Genomic DNA, 13,993 nt, shown 5'->3' on the forward strand with positions numbered 1-13,993 from the left:
ATACTATATATATATATATACTATATATATATTATATATATACTATATATATATTATATATATACTATATATATATATATATATATATATATATATATATATATATATATATATATATATATATATATATATATATATATATATATATATATATATATACTATATATATACTATATATATATTATATATATATATATATACTATATATATATATTATATATATATATATATATATATATATATATATATATATATATATATATATATATATATATATATCTTCGAAATGGAACGCTCTTCGGTGACGTACAAATCAAAAAACCCAGATGTAAAGAATGATCTGGTACTTTCCCGGCGAATAATGTTTTCCAAGATTATTCGGGTCTCCCACCGGGTCCACGTTCGTAGGGTTGCCGACGTTTCGATGGCCGAGTCGTCCATCGTCTTCAGGGCATGTCGGTACTCAGGTTTGGCCGCCTTATATAGTCTGGTCGGGAGGTCAGGTCACGTCTGATTGGTCGGACGCTTTCCCCCTCTTGTTTTGCCTTATGTTCCTCAAAATGGGTTTCCACGCATTACTGAGGGAGTATCCGCTGTCTCGGTTAATGGATTTGTTTTCGAGCCGGATCGCTATTGCTTCCTTAGTCAATCTTTCCCAGAATTTTTCTTCTCGGCAAAGGACCCTTGTCTCCTCCCACCGAATGCTGTGGTCGGAGATGATGCTGTGCTCTGCAATGGCCGATTTCTCGGGTTGGCACAGTCTGAGGTGTCTCCGGTGTTCTTTTAACCTTGTAGCGATGGTCCTTCCGGTCTCTCCCACGTAGACTTGGCCGCACTCGCAGGGTATTCGGTATACTCCCGGGGTCATGAGGCCACAGGGGTCCTTTGCCCTTACTAATTCGTCCCTGAGTTTGTTACAGGGACGGAAGTAGGTGTCGATGTTGTACCTCTTCAGTATTCTCGTGACCTTCCCCGAGACCGTGGAGACAAAGGGTAGACCCGCCCTTGCCAGTGGTTTTGGATCGGCTTCCTTCGGTGTGGAGGCCCGCGGCTTGACGGTCCTTTTTAGAGCCAAGGCGATTTCTCTCTCGCTGTAGCCATTTTGCCTGAAAGTCTTCTTAAGGTGCAGCAGCTCCTTGTGAAGACTTTCTGTGTCAGATATTGCTCTTGCTAGAGCAATATCTGACACAGAAAGTCTTCACAAGGAGCTGCTGCACCTTAAGAAGACTTTCAGGCAAAATGGCTACAGCGAGAGAGAAATCGCCTTGGCTCTAAAAAGGACCGTCAAGCCGCGGGCCTCCACACCGAAGGAAGCCGATCCAAAACCACTGGCAAGGGCGGGTCTACCCTTTGTCTCCACGGTCTCGGGGAAGGTCACGAGAATACTGAAGAGGTACAACATCGACACCTACTTCCGTCCCTGTAACAAACTCAGGGACGAATTAGTAAGGGCAAAGGACCCCTGTGGCCTCATGACCCCGGGAGTATACCGAATACCCTGCGAGTGCGGCCAAGTCTACGTGGGAGAGACCGGAAGGACCATCGCTACAAGGTTAAAAGAACACCGGAGACACCTCAGACTGTGCCAACCCGAGAAATCGGCCATTGCAGTGCACAGCATCATCTCCGACCACAGCATTCGGTGGGAGGAGACAAGGGTCCTTTGCCGAGAAGAAAAATTCTGGGAAAGATTGACTAAGGAAGCAATAGCGATCCGGCTCGAAAACAAATCCATTAACCGAGACAGCGGATACTCCCTCAGTAATGCGTGGAAACCCATTTTGAGGAACGTAAGGCAAAACAAGAGGGGGAAAGCGTCCGACCAATCAGACGTGACCTGACCTCCCGACCAGACTATATAAGGCGGCCAAACCTGAGTACCGACATGCCCTGAAGACGATGGACGACTCGGCCATCGAAACGTCGGCAACCCTACGAACGTGGACCCGGTGGGAGACCCGAATAATCTTGGAAAACAACCCAGATGTAGATTTTAAAACCATAGGAACACAAGGAAAGGACACTCACATATGTTGCTTTGACGTTTTGACGGTACGGTCGTCGTCACCAGAAGGTGACGACAATGCGACGACGACGACGACGGCCGGGCCGTCGAAACGTCAAAACAACTTATGTGAGTGTCCTTTCTTTGTGTTTCTATGGTTTAAAAATCCTTATTTGTGTTTATATATATATATATATATATATATATATATATATATACACATACATACATATATACATTTACATATACATATATATATACACAAATATGCGTAAGATGTATAGGTAAGATTATGGCGTTCACTAATTCTTGACGTGTTCCAGCATTTAATTAATAGACGGGGTGATAAGGAGGCAAGGGCGTACTGGGGGAGGATAGGGATAAACCGAGGAGCATGCGACTATAGCTACAAAGTATCCATTATTTCCTCCCTCCCGTCAACAGCCACACCAATACAATTAAGGGTTTTAGAGATTGCTCGCATCCATCTTTTGAAATCCTGCCACCCCTCCGGACTAAATTGTTCGAAACACCTTCCTCTAAACAACCACTCATCGATTACCTATGCCCTCTGTTGAAAGATCTCTCCCTCCCCGTTCCCTTGCCCACCTATCTTCCCATTTGTGACTCCTCGTACCCTGATAAAAGTGGCCTAAGGCCTAAATTTGATGAGAGTGGTGTTTGTGTTTTGGATAATCCTTTTATATTTTTTACTATGATTAAATGCAAGTGCATACAATGTATACATATGTGCATATTTCATTTACGCTTATACACCCAATTTAGTAGTATCTACTGCATTTACCAGGTTTAGCCCCCATTGACTTGTTTATTGTCCTTGCTTGAAAAAATGGCTCGGCGGGAAACGTTTCCCGTTAAACGAGGAGGCCAGCACAGATCAAGAGCGCAGAGGACCCCTGGGAAACTTGTATCGAGTTGAAAGGAGAGTAAGTTAAAAAATAAAATTGGCCCCAAATAATTTTTCTCATTTTCACAAGGACTCATTGAAAATCCCACGCGTGTGTGAGTGTGTTGTGGGCGTCACGTATTACAGAGACTAGGTTTTTAGCTGATGTAAAGCTTTCGACGCCTTATAATATTTCCATACTGCCTTCTCAACTTGTATGTTTTGCGGGTGGCAAACAATCACGGGTCACACTGTACAACAGAGAGTAAATTCTTGAGGCGGATACTAACCAGCGAATCCAAAAATTCAAATTATTATCAAATAATGCGTCTTGAAATTGATTTAAATGATGGATTAAATTGCAATAATTTACCATAGTAAAGCATTATGGAAGATAATCGTTGACCACCTTTATTTGAAAATTACCTGGAAATGACATCTATTTCCATATTCATAAGATTCGGATCCATGGTAGTTTTTAATCAAATTCATAAAACATATTTCTTGCATTTAACATCCTTATAATTTTACTATATGATTTTAACAAGACAAAATGATTTAATACATTTAATTATTGATGTTGATTCACATTTGCCACCATGTTCTGGGAGTGTTAGTTTTCTTTGAATACTTTTACGCGGAGAAGATGTAAACTCATATCTGATTCCAGCTATAGGATATAAATGGAGATTATTCCAATATATCATATTGGTCGCACAATAGTAATACCTTAAAATATTAGAAAATAAATATAAACACACATATTTAATCATGATTTTATCAATGCAGGTGATTTTTAATGATCTAATGTTAAGCGGCCAATTCAGATATTTCTATAATATTAGAATCAATTAATATCTCCTTATGTATCATAACTTTAATGGAGGCTATTTATACGTCTCCTTGATTGAACTATCACAACAGAAATGTTTGTCATTAACTTAAAATATATTCTTCTGAATCACAATGGAGGAGAAGGTATTATCAATTTCATGGAAGTGACAGTTTGTTTTACATAAAAGATTAATATATTTTTGCAATTTTTTATTTATGAAATGATGAGATTATCAATTAAATATTTTACATAGTCTGATAATTCTTAAATTCTTAATTCTAAAGGTTTCATTGCTTTTTGGCTCTCGGAATAATACTTCTAGAAGAAAAGAGCTATGCCAATGTACTACGTAAATTGCCTGCCAGCAACTAAAAATATTCTCTTGAGATCTCCCTTATTTACTCAAGGATAAATAAACATATAAATCCTAAGACTCTAATGATAATAGGCTAATTATTTAAATATCAAAAAAGTACCCGAATGCATACCATAAACAAGGCTAACTTACTTGACAGTATTCTGGTAAACATTATAAAAAACAGTAAGACCATAGGCTAAAAACTGTAGTGATAAGCAAAGAAAGAAAAATGTATACATTACAACGTTACGTTAAGTTAAAGGGAGTCTAACGATTTTTGGTTCGAAAAATACCTCTTCCAACAACAGAATGAGATAAGAAAAGGGGATCTCAAAACGTTTGTCAAAATAAAATATAAAAAAAATAAAATGGAACGGAGGAAAAATGATGACAAAAGATTTAAATATGGCTGTAAGTATCTAAGTGAACTCCAAAGATTAATGTGGGAGAAGAAGAAAGATATTTAGAGATTACGGGAGGTAAAAAGGATATTATATGCTGAGGAATACTAGGCAAACGGCATAACGAAAGAAGGGAATAGTAATTATGAAGAACACGAAAATAGGTTGTTTTTATAGTACACTAAAAAAGGAAAGAATTTACGACAAAAAATAAATATTAATGCGCAGTACATAATCGCTTCTTAGAGACCATTCAAAACCTTTCACGGAGAGAAATATTTTTTTATGATGGCCGATAATAAAGCAGATAAAAATTTAAGCAATTGGCTTGTTATAAAAAAACAAACAATTATTTCTGAAATAAACGTTAAATAAAAATATATATGATTAAATATATATATATACAGTAACACACCATATAGAAACACAAAAAAAAAATTCTCTCGCACCCCTCACCTCAACAATTCCAGCAGTCATTATTTCTATATCTTCAGATGAAGACGGATTGTTTCCGTCGAAATATCAAGAAATAACGTGTGAGTGCTCTTCTTTTTTTGTGTTTCTATATGGTGTGTTACTGTGTATTGTACTTTTCGGCACTTCCATGTCACGTCTACGAAAGCATATATATATATATATATATATATATATATATATATATATATATATATATGTATATAATGTATAACACTTAGCACTAGTGGACACAGACAAAAACACAGAAACACACAAAAAAGAGACTCACTATTTTTCTAGTGAGTCTCTTTTTTGTGTGTTTCTGTGTTTTTGTCTGTGTCCACTAGTGCTAAGTGTTATACATTATTATTCACGTCCGTGAGACTTTCAAAAAGTGTTATATATGTATATATATAATGCATGATATATATAATGTATGATATATATATACAATGTATGATATATATAATTATATATATCATACATTGAATCAAATTTAATGCATAGATACTGATTAGTTCTACACGAATTCATCTACTCATACAGTTTATCATTAATTTATTTAACATTAGAATAACGCTACCATGGTATAGAATTGACGTTAAGTCATTGGCGTACATTGAAGTATTAGCTTTGTACCATTGTTTTCAAGGGAAAATTTGACTTTAAACGTGAATGAGTTTGACAATCTTTCCATGCAAATGTTTGCCTTTGAATTTTAACTCAAATAATGACGAGATAAAACATTTTATTTAAAAATAGTTCAATTGGCAGTTTATTCTGATTATTTTTTATTGGGAGTAAATATTAATAACATATTAATAGCATTATTAAAGTATTTATTCGAAGATAATTAATAATATTTGACGAATAAAGAACAGTATTTTCCATAATTTTATGTGACGCATTCAGCTTGATAAATTATTCAGTGTTGTCACATGTGTTCATGTTCAATATGTTTTTCGGGTTGGAAATTACATAGTGAGGGAATATTTTTGGAATATTCAGCGTACGTAGAAAATCTGACATATAGGGAAATTCATTTGCAAAAATGTACTCCCATCAGAGTTGTATTTGAAAAATTAAAGAATAAATTCGATAAGCAATCAATCTCTGCTTTAATTTAAATAAAATATATTTATGTTGAATGAGAATTTAATTATAATAGTAATAGAATTTGGCGTAATTATAACGATTTTTACACTCAAACACTCTTGTTAACATCTATTAATTATATCGTATCTAATAATTAGCATGGCAAACGTATTTTTTTGCCAAAAATATGTAAGTAACATATAATATTAAGTTATGTAATCGTATCAATACACAGCTAATATGCATGGACTTGGAGATGATTAATTTATCGTCTTGGTTTGAAATCGACTGCAGTGGTGTTATTGGTGAATAAAATAGATCCCGTAGTCATTCATAAAGGCAAGAAAAGTACTTCCAGGCCAAATCTTTGGCTTTCCGTTCGAAACAGGTTTTGGCTTTATGCATAGTATTATCGCAAATGAATCTTATTGCAATGAATTAGAATTTTATTCAATGAGTTGCCCCAATATAATAAGGTTATTTAGTGAGAAATCATTTGCTAAAATTTATTTTTATGTAGTAAAAATAATGGTAACGGTTTATTACTCCAAATGAAAGGAGATTTAATCAGAATAGTTCTTTAAAAATGAGATATTGTCAAAAAGAAAATTATGAGCAATTTTAGAAAAAACATGTTAATCAGCAAATGTTTTCCTGATGAGAAAGATTCTTTTTCCTTTGAACTCTGCCCCATAACGTCAAATCTTATTCTAAATATGTTACTAAATACCGCTAATTTACATGTAATTTCCTTTTTATTACTGGATATGACTACACGTGATGATTTAATATTTGAAAGAGCGTGAAACTTATGTTCATGTCTTAGGAATAATAAACATTTTTCTTCCGTGTGATAAGCAGAAAGTCTCATGGAAATGGTGAGAACTGTAGCGTAGCGGTGCTTACACGTTTTGAGCACCGTAAACTGATGTTTTAGGTTGCGAAAGGCCTTTAAAAGTTTTTAGAAATATCTGCTTGTCTTTGCTTTTACAATTTTCATAAATTCATGCCAGAGTGGAATGGCAAGAATTTGGCCTTTGAAGCCGTAATATGAACTTTTTGTAGCCACCCTTTCTTGATTAGAGGACTCAAAGTTTGGTTGCTGAAATGATACACCCAATTCTTTTAAGTAGTTTTTTTTTCTAATTCTTGGGTAAATTATCTTTGATGTCGACAACATCGTGTAACCACACAAGCACACACATAACACAGAATGGGTTTTGATTTTATAAATTCTTAGTAATTAGATTTTTTAATAGTGAGTATTTTAAATCAGCTAATTTTTCTTGAGGCAAAAATATAACATTCAGAAACCACTACCAGCAAACATACCAAGCGATTAGCATTTGTTTTGCTTGGCTATTTAAAGCAGCACTTGAGGTACTATGCTGCAGTCATTACTATTTCAAAGAAATTATAGACACAAATAAGAAATATTTATGAGAAATTAATAACTCTAAATTTCACAATGCCGAAAAAATATAACTGTCACCTATTACGTTACAGTTCACATTGGGCCAGCACCAATTTAAAATGGGCGATACCTTGGCGGATCACAGTATATGGTATCAAAGGAGGGTTAATCGAAAGTCACTCACACGTTATTTCCTGATCATTTTGACGGAATTCAGCTCCGTATTCATCGGGAGAAATAGACTGCTTATCTACATATACATATATAAATATATACATATATATATATATATACACATATATACATTTATTTATTTGTGTGTATGTATGAATATGCGTGTGTGTATGTATGTATGTATGTATATATATATATATATATATATATATATATATATATATATATATATATATATATATATATATATATATATATATATTAAAATTTGGACTTTTGTGCCGTCGAAATGTTACATTGCTCTCGTTAGTGCTTTTACATCGAAAGCTCGAACAATTTACCGTGTGAGTGTCCTTTTAAATGTCGCTATTCTATTCTATTTGTGCTATATTGTGTCAGCCCATTATATATATATATATATACATATTTGTATGCATATATTTATTTAATATATATAAGGAAGGTCATCATTACACCATTTTGTAAAACATTTTTGATGCTAGTATACATTATTTTCAGAATTAGCTATTTTTTATTATGCTTTATATATAGTATTATTTGTATATCCTTTTCGATGAGGAAGCATGGTGAATTATATATGTCTACATTCATTGAAAATAATCCAACCATTTTAACATATAGGCATCTCCTTAGTGATATCCAGATGTTTATTATAAATAATGATCAATGGTATGAAAGGAAATGTATATGCCCATAATAAACAATGTTTTTGCATATTTTCGAATGGATCATTGAAAGTTAAATATATAAAATCACTAATACCACTCATGTAATTTCTTTGCTTCTTTTACTTCTTGAGAAATATTTTTTTTAATTGGAATTTTTTAGATTGAACCAACCGTCTAGACGTTGAATGTATAAAGCAATGAGATATTTAAGTAAACGAATTTAAATTTTCTTGAATATGTCAGTTGCTCAAAATCCTAATTCATGCTACTCATATTTTGGTATTTGCACTTTTACATATGTATGCCAAACTCTAAATCTCAATCGGAAGTTTCAGCATTACTCCACATTAAAATATGTTATCCTACAACATGTTTTCAATGCATTGAATTCAACACGTGAATGCTAGTGGAAAATTTATCGAAATTTAAATGTTTCTCAGTAATTATGGCACACTCTGAGCGATTGCTTGGAAGGAGATGAAATCAATCACTACTTTTAGGGGAATCGATCAATTTGTCGACATATAATACCAATGATATCTTGAGTCATATACGTGACGGGACGATCTTTTAACTTGATGCAGCGTTATACCAAAGATTGTACCATTATCATACATTCTCTGTGGAATAATAGATACTTGTCAGGTTTCAAACTGCTGAGTCATTCTAATATGGCTCTATCTACGGGACGGAAACACTCACCCAGATGACATGCACAAACTGAGATATCCGCAGAAGAAAAGGATTCCGACGATGGTTCGCAACCGCAAATTAAACCACACGCCTCCATTTGTCCAAGGGGTCCCAGCTGCTCCTCGGTACTCCATGGCGCTCGGACCACTCCCCAAACACTAGTCAAACGTGCTCACCACTTCATTAGTCTCTCGAAATGAGAGCGTGGATATCTCGTGGGGTCTATTTGTTGGTTTCAACAATTTGGAACGACTTACAATTCATTGCTCAGGTTCGTAGAACAAAATCCTCAGTTCATCAGAACTCCACTAAGATCTTAAATCCAGGTTTGTACTATCGAAGAGGGTAAAACGGCTTCTTTTTTTCCCAGCCTATTTCTGAATCGTGAGAAAACTTTGAATCGCTTCATTGGGAAGCGAGTCCTGTCTTTTATTTCCCCCTGTACAAGGAAATGCGACTCTGTAATTAAATCAAGCGTGCCAACTCTGAGAATGAGTAAATGACCTGGAGCCGGAGTATGCTTTAAGGGTCCATTTCTTGGTTCTTACTTAATACCTTCGATTCAAGGAAATGCTATAGAATCACTTGTTGCAGCCTATATATAACTGGGTTTTCAGGTATATTTTGCTCTCTGGGTATTCAATTGACTATTATGAAACGAAAATTATGAGTGGGATTTATTTTATTCTTATTTGATGATAAATACCTATTTCATAAGCTTATTCTTCGCGTGAGATAAAAATTGCTACACTCTTTGAGAAGAATCATTTTTTTCCCAACTGAAGATTGGAAAAATAATGTCAATCAACACACGCGCAATAAGAGACATTCTATGCCAATAGAAGCGCAATGCTATTTGCAGCAGTGATACATTTAATTGAACCGTCTCCCCGTAGATCATTGATAAAATAGCACAAATAAAATAAAACGTCAACTGAAGAAGAGGGGGGGATCTGAATGGTGCGGTGATGTAATAGATTCTTATCAAGATTGCCCTGGTTCGAATACTTAGAAGTCAAGAATTTTCAGTGGTATCCCGATCCTAACTTTGGGTGCTTTTTGGAGAATACTTTAAGTGATTACGTCATCCGTCGGATGGGACATTGAACTGTGGACCCCATTGGTGTTAAGGGTAAGCTAATGAAAACAGAGTTTCTCTTCACCTTTACTGCATTCCCAGAACGCTTTAATCCTACCGAACTTCCCACCTATCCTTAATGGCGCAAAATATCTCAAGTGCCGATTGCTCTCCCCTAATAACTAATACTAGTGAAGCGGAATAGTAAGGTAATCGTAAAATATATTGCTCGTCACATTTCACATCATGCTCGCAGTTCGGAGCACTCTATAACCTACGGAAAATACGTCTCACCCCTCCGCCACCGCAACGTGAATCAAAGTCGCCGCATTCTAAATATCCGGCGCGGAGAAGGGCCGGACCAAGCGCCAAACGATCCCGGCGACGAACGAAGGAAGCCAACCCAGTACGCCGAACGGAATCTGTGAGCGGGGAAGGAGTGGTCCTCTCGGCCGGGAGAGCTTCGGAAGTGTGCGGGGGTGTGATGATCACGGAAAACTCGCGATCAAGGAACGAGGATTCCGAAAGAGTTGTACGCGCGAGCGAGAAGTCACTTCCGGTCCTGGAGCGACAAGGAGATAGAGAGAGAGTGTGGGGGTGAGCCTGTTGCCGAGGAGACTGGCGCGAAGGATCTGAGCACGCCCCGCCCTCGCCTGGTGAAGCCAGGAGAGAGAGGGAGGCCGACGAGGCGGGGGCAGTAGGGGATGCAGGGGGAAGGAGGAGATGGGCAGAGGGAGGGCGGTGGAGAGAACGGGCACAGCGGAGTGGGGTTCGGGCATGTTACGGGGGGAACGAACTCCGGGCGGCTGGAGCGGAGAGGGGGTGAGCAAACGGGGAAGGGTTAGGGGAAGAGGATGGACGTGAAGTGTATGAAGAGAGTGGGTGAGGGACGGAGTCGAAAAAGGGTTTTGGGATGAAGAGAACAAGGAAAAGTAGAGAGGTATAGAGGGAGAGAGGGATGGAAGGGATATGCTTGCGTGTGTGTGTGTGTGTGTTTGTGTCTGTGTGAGTGAATGCGGAGAGTTGAATGGCTAGGGTGTGACGGGAGTGGGGTGGCGGTGGGAGTGTGCCACTTGGTTAGGAGGGAGGGACGTGCGAGGTAGAGGTGTGCAGATGGTGGTGGGAGAACAAAGGATGGATTCAGTGGGGGACGGCGAGCGGTTGAACTCCGCGGGAGGCGAAGGGGAAATCCTCCCCCACCTCCCGGTGTCGGAGAAAAACGAAGAAGATGGGAGGGGAGGAAGAAAATGAGGTGATCCCTGGCAGAGAGGGAAAGGGAAAGGCGGTAGAAGAGAGAAGATAACCCCTCGTGGTTAATATCTTCTGAGTATTATTCACTCAACCAACTCGAGCACCGTTGAATGCCCTGCTTCCACACCACGGAAACATCTCCCACGCCCTCAACGTCTTCTTTGCCCCTGATCACCTAATTGATGTGGATCTAAATCGGTTACAATTAATCGATCTGATAGTTATATTTTCAGAGGAACCGTCAAAAATTGATACGAGTGCTTTTTTACTGCAATTGACATAAGCAAAAGGGGTTTTTTAAAGCCAAATTGTATTCCGTTTCAATAATTTTATAAGGTGTGTGACAACATTTTTATTCGCAAAAAAATAAAAAATAAATAAACCGTGACATGAATTTACAAATATTGTTAATATTCTTAGGTTTAACTCCTATTTCTCCACTTCAAAAAACTTAACTAGTTATGCTACATTTCAGCCGACGGTTTTTTATTAACTCAAATTTTCCTGCTAATTGGTAGAATCTTTCGTGCATCAAATAGAACGGCTAATTACATTGCCCTTGGCAAGGTAGAAGGCTTGAGGATTTAATATAATTGCTTGAAGCAAGCAGACGAAGGGAAAACGGACGAGAAAATAATTCTAAGCGTGTTGTTCTCACTCTAAATTTTATTGCGCGGCTGGGAGGCTTTTAATGCATCGGGGCAGTCAGAATATCCCCCCTGCGAGAGAGAGACCCGCACGGGAATTAGGGGCCGGCATTATTTGAATTCCTTAAATTCATATCCGACAATGCAAGGTAATGGCGTGCCTCACACTGCTGTTTTACACCGCCCTCGACACGTGTCGGAGAACGGATTGCAATTTCTCGTGGCGATTAAAAACATAATCCGCAAAAGCACAGCGTTTGGAAATCTATTCCGACCAAAATTCCCAGTTTTTATTCCTTTCTCACCCCCGCTATTTACCTCATTCCTCACCTCCCCTACCCCGTGCCATGTTAACCATTTTGTGTTCCAATTAGTGGTCGCAGACGCGTGTGAGTGTCGCCAAAACAACTTGAATACGAGGGAGCGAAAGAGATAGAAAGAGGAGACAAGAGGGATAAAGAGGACGGAATAGAGGGGAAAGGATTGCGAGAATAAATGAGAGAATGGTGGAAGATGAGGAGGGATACGAAAGAGAGACAGGAGGGAGGGTGGACGTGGGGTGGGGCGGGGAGGTGAGGCGATGAGTTAAGAGGGGAAGGGCGGACAGGGACGACGAAGAGTTTTTCGAAGGCATGCGGTGATGTGGTGGGAGGAAGAGATATACTTATGAGTGGAACTGAAAGGGAAGGGAAGTAAATGGGGAAACGAGGATGTGGTGCGATGGGGGGAGGAAGGAAGGGAGAGGAGGGAAGGTGATGGGGTAGAAATGGATCGCGGAGAGGGAGGGGTGGGGTAGGAGAAAAAGGAATGGGAGTTTCGATCTTGCATTATCGTGGGAGTGGGTGGGGGAGGCGACGGCGAGGGCAATCGACTGTAGAAAAAAGGGATAGGGGAAAGCGGAGGCGGTGGAAATGGGGTGAGGGAGGTGGGGTCAAATTCAAATGGGAGAAGGGGAAGAAGAGAGAAAAAGTAGAGGATTCTATATAAGCGGGTGGCAAAGATGAAGGTTTTATTTAGAGCAGGGGGAAACTTTCTAAACACTAATCAAAATTAAATGCGATTAGGCCTTATGATCTAGTTTGGAAAACACGTTGGTTTCTTAAATAAAGCTAATTGAGTCGATGATATTTCAAAACAAAATTGTGTATTATTAATGACGATCGAAAGAATATTTTCCTGAAAAATTTTGCAATAGATATTAGTGCCCAACGCCTAGAGCTTATGAAACCGGCATTTGGATCCACGTAGATAAACCGAAAATGCAGTACTTTTTAAATACAAAATTAACCTGCACACTACTCTGAGCAGCGAAAATCAGCCACGTTTGAATATTCTTTTCCCGACAGCAACATTGAAAGTGAAGGGTGTCAATGAATCGATAATAAATGAGTACATTAAATTAATTTTAGGATTTAAATACATGATATTTAGAAAAGCTAATATAATATGAAACATTATTTAAAAAATATATATGCATACATATATATTAACATATATACAGACACACACACACATATACATAAACATAAACATATATCGTCCATATACGTATATATGCATACACATATTCATAAACATGAGATGCCATAAGGGAGTGAGTTTTTTGAAATAGAGGACATATAAAGGAGCCAGAGCGGCGTGCAGAGAGGAGGGAAGATAGGCGAGATGGGAGAAGAAAGAGCATCGGGCAACAATTTTCGGATGCTTGGAGGGAGGAACGAGGAGCAGAGTGGAGAGTCTGCGCGGAGCAAGGGTGGCGGGAGGCTCGCCGAGGAAGTGCGCGCGGCGTCGAAGGATATGCGGGGAAGGGGCAAATGTAGACGGAGAATGGGGTCAATGTTTTAAGAGAGAAAGTGGGACATGAGTTTAAGAAGTAGGGTGTCCGTGAGGGGAGGGTTAAGAGGAGAAGAAGATGAGGGGAGAGTGAGAAATGTGAGGAAAAGATAGAGGGAGAAAGGTGGGTGGCTCTAAGCGAAGTATGAGGACGACG

General features: G+C 38.2%; 1 protein-coding gene across 2 annotated transcripts in view; it reads right to left on the minus strand.

Moving 5' to 3' along the window:
• The window catches only part of LOC139690406 (glycine receptor subunit alpha-2-like), a 30,290-nt gene extending 20,527 nt beyond the window's left edge, over window positions 1-9,763 (minus strand). For both annotated transcript variants that reach the window (XM_071587848.1, XM_071587847.1), the window contains exon 1: window positions 9,037-9,763. In XM_071587848.1, the coding sequence (XP_071443949.1) occupies window positions 9,037-9,124 (88 nt within the window). In that variant the 5' untranslated portion in view covers window positions 9,125-9,763. The remainder of the gene's footprint in view (window positions 1-9,036) is intronic.
• Between the last annotated feature and the right edge of the window lie 4,230 nt (window positions 9,764-13,993).

The sequence above is a fragment of the Hetaerina americana genome, unplaced genomic scaffold (genome assembly GCF_022747635.1).
Source record: "Hetaerina americana unplaced genomic scaffold, ioHetAmer1.1.p SCAF_3, whole genome shotgun sequence".
Lineage (NCBI taxonomy): Eukaryota > Metazoa > Arthropoda > Insecta > Odonata > Calopterygidae > Hetaerina > Hetaerina americana.